The 14651-nt window shown below is 40.7% G+C and overlaps 1 protein-coding gene across 24 annotated transcripts in view; it reads right to left on the bottom strand.

Moving 5' to 3' along the window:
- Positions 1 to 14651, bottom strand: part of ADGRL3 (adhesion G protein-coupled receptor L3) — a 520635-nt gene that overhangs the window by 184711 nt on the left and 321273 nt on the right. For 22 of the 24 annotated variants that reach the window (XM_017829314.1, XM_017829319.1, XM_017829296.1 and 19 more), the window contains exons 6-7: positions 4974 to 4988; positions 2415 to 3215 (exon numbers count right to left, since the gene is read on the bottom strand). In XM_017829314.1, the coding sequence (XP_017684803.1) occupies positions 2415 to 3215; positions 4974 to 4988 (816 nt within the window). The remainder of the gene's footprint in view (positions 1 to 2414; positions 3216 to 4973; positions 4989 to 14651) is intronic. The other 2 variants (XM_017829300.1, XM_017829311.1) reach the window with 1 other exon arrangement.

Raw genomic sequence — 14651 nt, 5'->3', positions numbered from 1 at the left:
TATCCTCAGTTTTCACTGCTTTCCCAGTGTCCTATTGGCTCCTGTTCTGCTCTTTGGTGGAGGAACTGGGCTCAAGCCAATTATATATTTAGTGTTACATGTAAAGCGATGCAGCATGAAATTTGGTGCTGGCCAGAAAATGGGTTGCATTGAATTTGGAAGAGAAAGCATCACGCAGACCTGGTCTCCTGGCTCCTCTCTGCAGAAAAAAACCCGGTGTCAAGTAAGTGTTTGCTCACCTGTTCAGTTCAAAAATCAGTGCTTCTGCTTGACTGACTCATAAAATAATGCTCTCACTAATCAGGCTATGTGGGTAATGGAGCACTAAACTCCCTTTACAAAGTTATTTTTCTTCGCTTTGAAATGCCTTGGCCCATTCAAATTGACTCATCGAAAAATTCAGTTGCTATCAGAGCAGTTCACTCAAAAGTCTTCTAAACCCATAAAATAGTGAGGTAATGGAATCCTTATGGATATCTGCCAAAAAGGAAACCCCGACAATTTTCAGAGAAGAGAAACGCATGTAAAATTCAGCCTCATGTCCACATTACAAAGCTATCAAAAAGATTCCCTGACACCAGATTAACCCTCTCATGCCCACCAGCCAAACCTAAAAACTGCTTCAGCTATCTAAAGCACTGCAGGATTTTAATTTCTCATCCAAACAAGAGTGAAACAAGGACAAATCAAACCCTTGCACCTCACAGACTTTCAGTTCCCTGCAAGGTTTCACTTGCTGTCTCATCTCACCAGCTTAGACTGTGAAAAAAGGAGAACAATTTCCTTTTTATTTTAGGAAAGTAAAAAATTTAGGTTTTTCACTGATTACAGCTTTTTTTTTTTTATTAAAGATACTATTACTGACAACAGTCACCAAATGAATAAGCGGCAGCAGAGAGTCCTTTATAATACCTGGAAATAATTCACTCAAAAGGAAAGCCTGTGAAATAGAAGGGATACAATTGATTTTCACTCCTTGGGGATAACCAATAGCTCACAAATTACTCTGCTTCACTCTAACACTCAGAAAGTACATGCTGATCATTAGGTTGGGAGAATGAGAAGTATTACTTCATTTTTTGCTCATCTGAGATTTTGCAGAGGTTAACATCATCAAAAATATCTCTACTCCTGGCTTAACAGTCATTCAATTTTTGTTCATCTGCCTCTTCAAGATTTTCTTCTCCCCTTCCTTTCATTTTTGTATAAAAATGAGAATTTCATTGCCATTTTAAGACTTTTATTCCAACCCTTCCCAGATTTTCATATCCACAATTTCTGTCAGCATTTCTTGACCCATTTTTATTACATGGCTGCACACAGTAAAAAAAAAAAAAGAAATGCTCAGCAACAGAAACCTTTTGACTTCTCTTTTGCAATCTGAAGCCCTGAATCCACTTACCCACTTTGAAGTTTCTTACTTACAAAAAGAAATGTTTTAGAAATAGCCATGTTATGAATCAAATACTTTACTGTCCAAATTATATTAATTATGTCTTTCTTCTTACTTTTTCAGCCTTTCAAAATACACAGTCCACCACAGGAACTACCTGAGAACTATGACTAAATCACATACAGAAGCAACCATTTGAAAATGACTGAGCAAACACTGTTTGTTACATCACAGTCTAAGGTTAAGTCATGTTACTAATGAAGTGGCAACTTTATACTTGCAAAATGATTAAGAAGTTAATAAAGTTAAGGGAATATAAGTAAGTAATTACCAGCACAATGTCTAAGAGGGGAAAAAAGGTGGAAAAGCTGGGAAACCTCTGGGGGCCAGATGTTTCTCTGAGAGAAAGTACAGTAAGTCATAGTAAATAATGAAATGCTTTAAAAAAAACGCAGAGCAACTTTACAGAAAATAAACTAAGAACCTGTAGGATTTTAGTGCTGATTCCCCTCCTGACTCTAGACATACACTTGTGAGTGCATGCTCACATATGCAATTAGGCTCAGGTTCTCTAAACAGACAGAACTCTCCCAGCTTAATGAAACAAAGTAATTTAAACTGGCAGGCAGTTTTCCTCCAGCTGTTTGCAGTGACAGCATCTTTTACACTTTTTTTTTGGCTGAAATTCCTGCAGAAGGGAAAACAATTTGATGATGTAGGAAAGAAAATTCAAGTCAGGAGAAAAGATTGATACCCCTTGTGATGCGAATAAAAGCATGGGCATTTGGAAACTGTTTCAGGCAAGTTATGTGTAGCATATGCCTTTGTCCACTTGATTTCAACTAAGACCAACAAAAATATTCTGCACGTCTTTATAACCATCATAGGTTCTGTGGTGAGGGTTAATTTACAGAAACTCAGGCAGATCAGTAAGACAGGAATGTACTTCAGTTTTACACCCTATTTGCAAAAAAAACCAGAAAGCCCGATTTAGAATTTGTTTTGGCGTTAAAACCCTTACCTGCTCTGCTGTCAAGCGGGCCAAAATCCAAGGAGTATTTTACAACATGGTAGTTGTTCCATACATAAAGGAGGTTGTCCCGGGGATTATAATCCACAGCAGCAATGTACTGGTAGGAGTTTGGAAAGGGCACGTCCACCATGCTATCCTTACTTTGGTCAGTGTTATATATGTAGTCTATTTTATTCCCTGTGGCTTCATTGTCGTCATCTTCATACACAGACTTCACCACATATAAAATCCCACAGATCATGAAGGCATTAGAAGCTGACCTCTTGTCATAGGCAGTATCCCACGTTCCTTCGATCCTTAACGTGTAAGGGTTTAACTGGCTAATGACTATTTTGCCATTATTTTGTTCTGTTGCATAGATTACCCACAGCCCGTTCTCATCCACAGCCAGGTCTATGTCAGACTTGCCTCCCCAGCGGTAGGGAGAGGTGTCATGGTAGTTTGCATTCGCTATGATGGCCTCCCCGCTCTTTATCCTTGTCCGCAAGTCAAACTTGACAATGTTCCTGGTTCGCTCCTTGTTGAAGAACAAAGCCCCGTCGTACACCACGAACCCCGTGCCGTCCACCCGGTGCGGGAGTTTGTAGGTCGTGGTTGGCCTCCCGGCAATGAAGTCGTCCTTGGAGGAGTACTCCGTCAGTGTGTCTGTCCGGTAAGGCGTCCAGGGCATGTAGTAGATCTTGTCAGATGCCTGCAGAGGGTCCTTGCACCAGGCACCAGACTGGTGGTCAGATTCAAATAAGTGTTCACTCTGGTACACTCCTTTCAGCAGTCCGGGGCAAAGAAAAACTGTTTTAGGGGAAAAGAATTTAAAAGAAAAACAAAGTTAACGACAGTTCAGGGGTGGTTGGCCCAAGCATCTCAAAAGCTTCTAGTCCTGGAGTAGAGGACACTTGAGATCAGTGGAAACCCAAGAGCAATGCCTTGTACGTGGAGACTAGCCTTCCTGCCCTCCATGTCTCTAGAACAAGATTTGCTCCATCAAACTGACTTCCGCCCCTGCTTTTTCTATTAACTGTGGCTTGTTTTCTCATTGCTTTTCAAATCTATTTTTACAGGTGTACTTACTCGGACCACTCGCCTTTGTAAACTCTGAAATGAATATGTGCCCCCAAAGGATTTCTGGGTTTGTATTTCCAAATTATATTCTGCAGTGAATCTGTACCTACTGGGTGAAGGGCTAAACTCCGAGGGAATTGATCCACATATTTATTTGAACAGCCCACAGAAGAGTGGCCTAGAAATGGAAATTCCCATCCTTACAGCCCAAGTGAGATTAAATATTTAAAGGGTACCAATAGCAAAGCAGAGGCGAATCCCTAGGCTACTCAGAGGAGCGTTTAAAGCGAAGGGAGCTGGGGGGGGGAAACAACCATCTGTAGTATAACTAGAAATGAGACTTTCAAAGCTGCTACAGGACACATGAAACATGCAGTCCACACAATTAAAAACGAATGACATATGGATGCTGAAAGGAAAAGACAAGGAAGGAAGGAAGAAAGGAAAGAAGGAAGGAAAAGAATAAAGTTCGCTGGAGAGGAACCCAAGGTCTAGATTTTAATCAGTTAAAAAATGTCCTGTTAAATATAGTAGTAATTCAAACTTAAAAACATATACCTTCTATTGTTACATGAAAGGAGCACAGAGGAGCAGTTTGACTAACTGGGATGCTTTGCTGCTCAGACTTCGGGGGGGCTGAGAGGGGCCAGGGCATGCCCAACACCTGGGAGGAGGCTCAGCCGGTGCCCGGCTGACCTCGGCACCACAGGAACGCCAACACCAAGAGGCCAGCCGGCTGGATGGGGAGGCAAAAGGAGGGATGCTGCAGAGCAAAACCAGCTCATTTGGCCCTCGTCATCCCCGTTAGCAGCCTCCTGACTCAGAGGTGTGTGTGCAGCTTTGGGGGGAGAATATATGCTGGTTATTTGTAATGCTGATCTCCGTGAGTGTGAATGGTACCATAACCATGACGATAGGATGGGCAGCAGGGAAGCATGAAGAGGTATCCCACCACGTACTTCTGCTAGCATGGGGATGGCAAGATGGGATCCCACATTCACACTTCCTGCTCAGAGTGTAATTAATTGTTTTTGTAAATGCAGAAATTGGGATGTTGTCTGGAGAAAAAGATAGGAGGAAAATCAGATTTAGTAACTGGTATAAAATTGTATAGAGCCATTGGAGTCTAAGTAACCACAGAGAGTTGCTGTTAAAGAGGTGCCATTTCCAAGAGGCTTTTATGCCATAATTAGATATACTTATGCACATACGCACATATGCACACTTTCCAAATTCTTTGGGGCAGGAGAAGAGTGAGTTATCTAAGCCTTTGAATAGAAATTTAATGAAAAAAAGTGGCAGTGGTAAAAAACCTTTCAGCAAAAATGAGTTATCCGGTGAAGTTGAGCAGCAGAGATACTAAATAAACTTTAACAAAAAGGTAGTGAGAATTAATGACAAAGTATTTCAACTAAAACGTTAAACTGTTAAATAACTTAGCCTATACATAAGTAATATATATATATAATTTGAAAGGTATTTAATTACCTTTTTGTTCCACTTCTATTGTAGAGAGAGAGGTAAAGAGAGAAAGGAGAAAAGAGAATAGATTAATGGTACTGTATTGGCCAGGTATTTTTCTTTACCTCTTTCATATGAAAAGGAAGCTTCATTAATTTACTTTAGTATGTGAACATTTTATATATATATATATATATAAACCTTTCCTCTGATATACACTGGATAATATGCAGACAAGGTGAACATAATACAGATTAATTTTAACTTTAGAAAAATCTTTAAGAAGAAAAAAAAAAGCTCAACACTTGGGACATAATGAGCCCCCTGAACTATTTGAGATATCTTGTCAGCAGCAACCTTGGACTAGTTTCATAGAGCAAAATGAAATACCCATAAACTGAAATATGACTGATACAGATTTATGTATAGAATAAAAATTCCAGGGAGAAACTTTATAGAATATATATCTTCATATATTTCACCAAAGTCCTGTAAAACAGAGATCCCTACATAAAGCAGGAGAATATTTGCTTGTGACATAAAAAGAGAACTTAGGAGAGTCAAATGAAGCACGTCGGTGGATATTCGTAGTCCTGACCTATATCCTTGGAGAAACAAACTTTAGTAAGACTTGGAAAAAAAAAAAAACAACCACTTGAAATATTGTAATATTTATATGATTTATAAGATCCCAAAGATTTAAAGTGTTGATAAGTTAAAAATATCTAAGCACTATTTAAAAAGCCCAACCCCAGAACTTGTTGGATATTTTTTTTGTGAATTATTCACCATGCTTCATAATGCTGCTGAAGAGGCTGTGTCCCTTTGGACAAAGCCCCTTGCAGGCAGAATAAATAAATGCAGTGCACTTATTAATTGCTAAACGCTCAGTACTAGTTTCTGTACCAAGCAACCTCCTCTGAGAAGCTTTTGGGGGGCCTTATCCAAAAGCTTCCTGCAGTTGTGGCACAGGCCCTGTCTTTTACAGCGTGGTGGGGACCCAAACAGCTCCTGCAACCCCAGACCTGGCGTTCGCTGGTTCCTCAGGGCGTCTTCCCTGAAAGGGTAGCAGAAGACAAGCCCCAAAATATCAGAGGGAGAAGTGAGAACTTTCCAGCAAAGCAGTATGTTTTTGACAGCTGAGAGATCTCTGTTCAGAGAAGCAAGACAAGAATGCAAAGGTATGCACATGTGCTTTGGTTTTGCTTCCTCAGAGTTCACTCCAGCCCCCTCCGGGCTGTCCTCTGGTGCTGGGATTGCAAAGCCCTTTGCATTCATAAGTCTCATTTATTTGGATGGGAAACTGCAGGCTCAATGGAAGAACGATTCCAGGGTAGGGCTACAAATGCACTGGCCAGACACGTGGATCTACACTTCCCCATGCAGGGAGGCATACAGCTGGAGCCAAATGCAGCTCCTATAATGAGTATTTCCAAACTTCAACAGCCTTTATTACTGGGGCTTTGATTCAGGCTCCTTTCTACTTCATAACAGGTTAGGGTTAAAGGCAAATGTTTTCAGCATGTGGCTGTCAGGGCTCTGGGGAACAGAAACAATGCATTTGAGTGCAAGCACCTGATTTTGCAAAGGAAAGAGCCAGCAAGATTAAAAGCCTCCAGACTTAGCAATTGGAGAAACCTGCACAGCAATTGTACTCCCCATCCCAGGCTGTGGCTGGTCACAGTTAAGTAAGGTATTCAGAAAAACATTAAATGTCTCTGGCAAAAGCAAGAAGGCAACATGACATATCCTCAAATGCATGGCTTCATGCTGATTCTTCTGGATGATGGTATACAGTACCTCTGGCAGCAAAGAAAGTAGTAATTTACATTTCCAAATGAGCAAAAGCTTTTGTAATGCACTTGAACAACAGTGTGATATTGTAAAGCAGGGAGAGAGAGGCTTCTAGAGGAGATAATATATTTGCAACCAGCCGCTCTGGGTGACCTGAAGTGTTGATTACCCTTATCCTGAATAGCTCATATGTGTTATTAGTGGTCAGTGCCATATCCAGTTCTCTTATAATTCCAAACACAGATGTGTTTTGCTGACCTTCTGCATGCTGTTTCCATTGTATGCATCACAAATACGTATTTTCCATCTGCTGATTTAAGACTTAATGCTTTTGAATGTCAGTAATTACTCAGCTTATATTGGGGTGCCATATACTTTAAAGAGGTTGCATGAGAGGCTCGAAGGATTTACTTCATCGAGCAATACTAAAAAGAAAGGGTCTAATTAGAATCTGATTATCCCTTCAGTTACACAACATACCACTGCAAAACTGTCTTCATAAAATACTAGTAGAATTTTTTTAATTTCACCTGATTAGACATTTTTTACATCTCTGTAATGCCTGTGCCAGTCCACAGAATTTAAGTACTGCTTATAGCACAGAGGCCACCTTACCTTCCTACAGGGATCTACAGAAAAAGCAGGCATACACAGCTTTTACTCTTATAGTGAGATCTTCCATTCCTGCTATCTCTGCATTGGAGGAGAACAAGGGTATTTCTCCTCTAATTCATATGCTGGTTGCAGGCCAGTGCCATTGGCTTCAACAGTGCCAGAGGCCTGAAGGAAATCAAAGAACCACTTGCCAGGTCTGAGGGAAGTTACAAACAAGACTTTCCATGTACAGTGATTTTCTCATGTTTCTTCAGATGGAAGTAAAACCGAGGACAATGTGCAATCACGGGCCACCACAGCCTGTCCCCAAGCTATCAGGCAAACTCCTGCCACCCATTCAGAGAAATTGCACAAAAACATTAATTAAATGTTCTTAGCACTGCTGGGTTGAGATTCTGAAAACACACTGTGGCACAATTAACACTTGAACAACATTAACTGCTCATTTTCTTACCACCACATTGAACTGCACTCAAAATTTAAGGCACAAGCACGCAGTGGCAGAGCCGTATAGAGAGCTTTCTCCCTGGCACTGCTTCAAACCCACACAAAAGCAGCACAAAACTCCTGGAAAAAAAATTATGTGAGTAGGGGGATGTTAAAAGGCAATTACAAAAGTGAGCAAAAAGTTGTGCCCCGTACTTTGGTAGCTGTTTGTTTTAGGTTTTTTTTTTCAGGGCAGATGTTTAATAGCAGAATAAGTGACGTCCACTCCTTGTTCCTGTCCTTTACATATCAGCCTGATTTAATACACTCAGATTAATAATTAATAGATTTAGTGTTAAACACATAGTTAATGACAAAATAGGAGTAAAAAACTCAGGTTTTTGAGGCTGACCTTAGTAGCACAAGATGCAGCATCTCAGCCATGTCCAGGGTGCTTCACGCCAGACGTGGCTGACTGCTGCATCTCACACCCACCAACCAACTTGACCTGATGCGTAGGTATGTGAAGCTGAAAAGCAGTCATCACACTAGGAAACAAATTAGGGAGAAACATCCCCAGAAGGCCTGATCCCGACACATGACCCATGGTGCAAGATGGTAACCATCACATAGATGACTCACCACTTGGCCCTGAGCCCTGCTGCGCTGGACTTGAGCACTGCAGCTCTCTCTAACTATCAAAATCAAGTCTCGAAGGTGCCTTGCACCTGGGCTTCCCAGGGTGGTCTGGGATCTACAGCCTCTTCTTTCTTTCTCTAATTCTCAACACCTCAAGCATCCACAATTCTTTCAACCTTTGACATGAGGGCTTCCCTACAGCACCCACAGAAGGATTTCCCAATTTACATGTTTCTCCCTAACACACAGCCCTATCTGTGGGTTTTAGGCTGAACAGGAACACATTTGAGAAGCTGCAAATCTAGCGAGGCACCCCAAAGCATGCCCATGTAGAGCCTGCTCACATATGAAGGCGCTCTTCTTTTTCGAAGACATGGCTGGGTCTTGGAGTCACAGTGTTCCCCTACTAAAAGGTTAAAGTAAACAAGAGACATGCTCAAAATTTAGGACATCAAGGCATGCATTGATAACAGACTTCCTTTTACCTATCAAAATAGCAAGGCAGTAGTATAGACAACTAGGCAACATGAGATTCACAGCACATCCAGCATGGCAGATCACTGACCACAGGACCCTATAGTCAGTGACAGAGAAACTCTGCCCTCTAGGTTGTAGGAAAATCTGCTGTTGGGTAGGATGTATTTCCAGTCACACTGATAGTAACAGGGTCCAGTAAAACACAGTCCTGAGCAGTTTCTCTTCCTAACGTCCAAAATTTACCAAAGTGGTTGAGGTTCCTGAGGAAATGCAGCAGTTGACAGATCAGAGGCAACTTGAGAGTAAGGAACAGATACTGCAGGAGGGTTATCAGCTTCTCACTCATCCGTCTAGTTCCTCATACCAGCATCCAGCCAGCAAGGCTGAAGAGGACCACACCTGTACGCATTTCAAACCCGTTGTGCTCTACTGTTGGGAAGCACAAGTGGTACATAGGTAAATCTCAGTGGGGAAACACAGTTGGAGAAAAGCTGGACTCTGCAGCAGCAGATCTAAAATAAATATATCTAAACCTAGGGAATTAAAATCTTAGAATCGTGCAATGGTTTCAGTTGGAAGAGACCTTAAAGATCATCCAGTTCTAACCACCCAGCCACGGGCAGGGACACCTTCCACTAGATCAGGTTGCTCACAGCCTCATTAAAATATGAAAATACTTGTTTTTAAAAAATTAATTTCAAAAATTAATTCCAAACACACTCAAACCCTCACACACAGTTTACCACAAGAAAAGCTGAGAGAGCTAGCTCGGCATTTATATGACATGTTCTGGCAACCTAAAGTTCAAAATGCTGCAGAAGTATCTGCCTCTGCTTCTTTTTCTTCTCCCCACACATAATTAAAATGACAAAAGAGACCACATAGCCAAATTCAGCATTCACTCTATGGAGCACAGACACAAAACAAAATACATGTCACCATTTCTCTCATCCACCCTCTCCTTCTAGTAAAGCCTGGGGTCCCCCTGTAGTGCAGGTGGGTGGTCCACCAGACCCCAAATGTCTTAATAATGGGAACACAGTCACATCCACTGCAGCAGACTGTGTCAGTAGAAGGTCAGATGATATTTTGCCTCTAAGCAAAGGAAAGCAAACAGCAATACAATGTTCTTTGGTTTCAGTCCCTTCATTGCACCTGTTGTTTCTACAGAAGAGCTGTAGAGACCAGCCTTCGTCCCCATCCTCCACACCAAGCTGTCCCCAAATCACAATTTAACTCCAGTCCTGTTAGTCCCAGTGAAACACTTATTTTCTGAGCTTTTAATGTGAAACGTTTGAACTTGCAACAGGACAAGACCTCTTGGGTCTTGGTTCAGGAGCAAGCACAGAAAATGGAAGAATTCGGTTTTCTGAGACTACTTTGCAAATACATACTATTGTTCTCTTTCCATTTTTTTGCCACCAAATCCTCCTTTACTACAATTTTTCTTTTCTTTTTTTTTTTTCCCCTCAACATGACAGGTTTTCTAGAATGCATTTAAATGGGGAACAGACCCCATTAACATTACCTGGCTTTGCAGTCCAAGGGCAACTTGACACTTGAATGTAAAGCACTTTCATTCTCCAGCCAGAGGAATAAGACATTATTCTTAGCAATTATATCACCACAAATTATCTTTCTTGTGGCTGACAATTTCTGTTATGAAAGAACATTCAATCTCAAGCCTCCGCTGGAGTTCTCCACTGATGCAAAACTATTCTGCAAGCTAAGCTTTTAAGTTTGTTTAGGTTTAAATTATTAAAATGTTGGGAGTCAGTTTGTAACATTATTTATCTTTCCAAGAAAATTTAAGGTTTCAGTAAATAGAGTACTTTCCTCTTCTTGACTGTATGTACCTGTGTGTGCACATTATACTCCCTCCTATAAGACTGGGAAAAAATTGTCTTGATTTATTGCACAGGAGAAATGCTTGTCTTTTACTGCAAATGAAGTGCTAATCCTTTATTTAATAAAAGGGAGGAATAATCTCACTTGCTCAGCTTCCATATTACGTTTTTCATATAATACCCAAGCATCAGTAAACAAAGGCGCTCTACAAGTACTTTGCGTTACAATGGCTTCGTGTAACACATTCCCAAAATTATCACCTCCTAATTAATTTTGCTGTGAAGCAGAGATTGGAAATGTCAATAATCTGCACTTTCATGAACCCCAACTTAAATTAGATCCTTAAATATGGTATCTATAGATCTGCAGAAATCAAAGCTGTCATTTTTCGTAAGTGGATTTTTTTTTCTCCTTAGATTTCCATTCATTTGATAAATTCGTGAAACCTTTCAAACCATTAATTTGAGCTTCCTTAAAATGTCAGTGCTTTCAGTCTGCTTTTTAATACATAATAACTAAATTTAATAGATGTTCACTAAAATAAAACTAAGGATTATTAATGTTAAAACGCCTGCCAGCGTAACTTAAAGTCATGAGGACCCAGGAAATCACTTATATACTTTGAGTCTTGTCCACTAGAGGTTTCTGTAAGATGAAAAAAGTTAGGGTTTCCTGCAAAATTGCCTTGTGGATTATACATCAAACTTCAGGCTATTTTGGGAGAATGCCATCTTTTTGTTAACACATTCACATAACGGATGACAGGCATCAAAGGCCAGAGCCCTCATATGGACTCTCCCTCAAATCCAAGCAATAACAAATGCTTTTCCATGGCACTGTCCCCTTGAGGTAAATTTTAGGAGCTTAAATGTTATTACCACATTTCCTAATTTTAGGTACCAAACCACACAAAAAATTATGCCTTTAAATATTTTTTAAGGGAAAACCAAAAATCACTTCTGCAGAAAGCAAATGAAACTCAGGGATTCTGGGTTTTAGGGTTAAACAGATCCCTGCTGCGTGCCTAGCCCTGCAAGAGCAGCAAACAGCAAGCTGGTTCTCAACGATTTTGTAAACATTCGGATTTCCCGAAACTCAGTGAATAATTTCTATTCCTTCTTTGCCTCTCTCTTCTCATTATTATTCCAGGTGGCAGTCACAGTGACTGGCTTCTCTGAAGAAGTAGACACTTAATCAGCTTCAGCAGATACTGAATGTGATTGCACTGCACTTCTAAATGTATTATTCCAAGAGATAAATATTTTTTTCTCAAGTAAAGATAATTCACTTAAGATATAATGAGTCCTGAAATATACTGCACTGGAAAGACAAGAAGCAGCAAGAATTGTTATATTCAAAGTTCATCTTCAGAAGAAATATCTGATTTTTTAATGCGTATAAATCTCTTCTGTAGATGAGATTTTATGTTTAGAGCACCATTCCAAAGATAAAACGACCTGAAAAACTAATTCATCCTTGAATTTGGGAAGGAAAAAACTTGTTTATGCTAGTCAAAGTGTTTGTCAGAGCACTGGCCACTACTCACCATCCTCAAAAGTAGAAAAACGAGCCAGGCAGACTTCAGTTGTGACCCTACAGCAAGTAGCACATGCCTCTGTTGACACCAGTTTATACAAAAAACAGCAGTAACTTCTTAAATCATTGCAACTCTCAACTTGTTGTGCAACAGAGTTTTCCTTTTAAATTTGTCAATTAAAAAGAAGCAGCAAGATGAGTGAGCATGAGAGGGGAAAAAGGGACCGTGCAAGAACTGTGCAAAATTCAATTATGGCTACAGGTCATTCAGCCAAACTTTCCTTGGCAGTTGGCCTTTTATTGTTTCCACTACAACAGCAGATGAGTGAGCTGCCATTAAATTACAGCAGAATCAGCCACCTGGACATCATTCTCCCATAACAAAAAAAAAAAAAAAAGGGGGGGGGGGGAAGAAAAGCAAAAAATGTGAAATCAGAGATCCAGAAAGGGAGGTAAGCACTGTGGGGCTGACCCTCTGCAGTACTTGTTCTGTAGCTGGTTCCTGCTGCTGCTGAAGAGCCTGATGCTGAGCACCCATCAGCCTTTTTCAACACAGCCCTGTAGCTAGGATGAGCAAGATGTGGAGATCCAGTCTCCCCAGTAGAGACACGAATTAAACCTCATCCAGGCTGTGGGCTCCTTTATAAATGGGGAAAAGGCATTACTGTGCATTACTTGCAGCTCCAAGTCTAAAAAGAAAAAAAAGAAAAAAAATAGCAATAACTGAGCTTTTTCCAAGAACAAGGTCTGGGCACAAACTGAGTACCGAGATGCTGCTCCCCTCCATCAAGAAAGGCATCTGTGTATGTAGAGGTAGACCAAAGGGTGCTGGAAGCAGGATTCGATCCTCTAGGGTTGCTGAGTGTGGTTTTTCAGGGCAGGAACATACACCTAATTCCCAGTGCTGCCAGCTCAGCCCAGGAGTGCTCAGAGACAGGGTACAGAAAGACAAACGGACAGAATGGTTAAAAACCCCACAACAAAACAGCTGCTTGGGAAATAAATAACTTTGCCTGGTAAAATCTAACCCCAAAGGGCTCTGGTAAGCAAGTTTAAGTCTAAGTCTTACTCCCCTTGCTCATTCAGCCCATGTGTAACTGGGTCACGTAAATAGCCCTAGATAACCAGCCCACTTGTTCCTCCTTCTGGGATGTCAAATGCACAGAAAGATCACAGGGCAACTAGGAGAATATAGCTAATTAAGAATAATTATTATTTCCATAGATCTTTATATCTTTCTTACCGGATGAATTGTAAACCCTCCTTACCTGACTTTAAAAAGAACAAAATCCTGAAGTTCATTAAAGATTTGTCCTCATCCAGGCAAGAGAGAAATCTGGGATGTCAAGAGCCTGACAGAGCCATCAAGGCAAACATTAGATGTCTTGCCTTAAGCAATAGGTGGAAAGGGAAAAATATCTTAGGTGGGGGAGCACTGAATTAAAGCTCTGTGTCTTTTGGTCCGATTTCTCTCCAAAGAGGAATAAACTGTTTGTCATCCTGCCAGCTATGAGACTAGCTATAAAATAATAGATTCCACAGGCCCAAATGAGGCTAATCATGATTGCCAAGGCATGTCTGAGCTGTGAGAAGTGAGTGAAATCTGATGCTCTTCAGAGAAAACATTTATTGAAAAGCTCTTTGCTCTGCAATAAGCCTTGGCAGTTATCTCATGTCTTGGAGTATCTACCATATTTCTCATTTGATTGCAAGGCATATTGCTGACACCAGCTGCTATAGCTGAGTTTCCTTTAATAACGCTTTGGTAGGTGAAACACCGCTTCTCTTTAGCTGATGAGAGAACGGTCAGGAAGGGTTTTGTATCAATTGCCTCTGTCAATAGTACTTATTCGTAATTGTCTCCAACTGGATGCTGTAGTAAAATGCCCATCAAAATCAGAAAAAAAGATTTCCACAAAGCCAAACAACAAAGGGACACGTTTGTTTTTCTCCTCTCTGAACTGGGAGAACACCCACAAAGTAACTGGAGAGGTGGGATTTTACTGCAACCACTTTGGAGAGCAAGCAAAGAGCAGGGGAAGGAGATGTTAGACTTCAAACTGGTCCTTTGGAACAGATTTTACAATCTGGTGTAAATTTTAACAACATCTGCTATTTAAAAAGAGAAGACAAAAAAAAAAAAGAATCAAGGCGTGCCTTCCAGCATTTTTAGGTTTAAGTAATTAACGCATGTGTGCTGTATGTGTGTGTGTTTGTGCACATATGCGCACTCATATGCAGAGAGGCGACTTCCAACTTTTTAAGATTTAAATAATTAACCCAAGTGCGTGTCATACGCACATACGCTCGCGTGTGTAACGCAGAGGTACTGGCACAGCTCACACTTTGAGGCTCATTCCTAAAACACTC

Source organism: Lepidothrix coronata, unplaced genomic scaffold (genome assembly GCF_001604755.1).
Source record: "Lepidothrix coronata isolate B3197 unplaced genomic scaffold, Lepidothrix_coronata-1.0 Scaffold162, whole genome shotgun sequence".
Lineage (NCBI taxonomy): Eukaryota > Metazoa > Chordata > Aves > Passeriformes > Pipridae > Lepidothrix > Lepidothrix coronata.
Note: the sequence above shows the minus strand (reverse complement) of the source record. Positions and strands in the feature narration are given on the sequence as shown.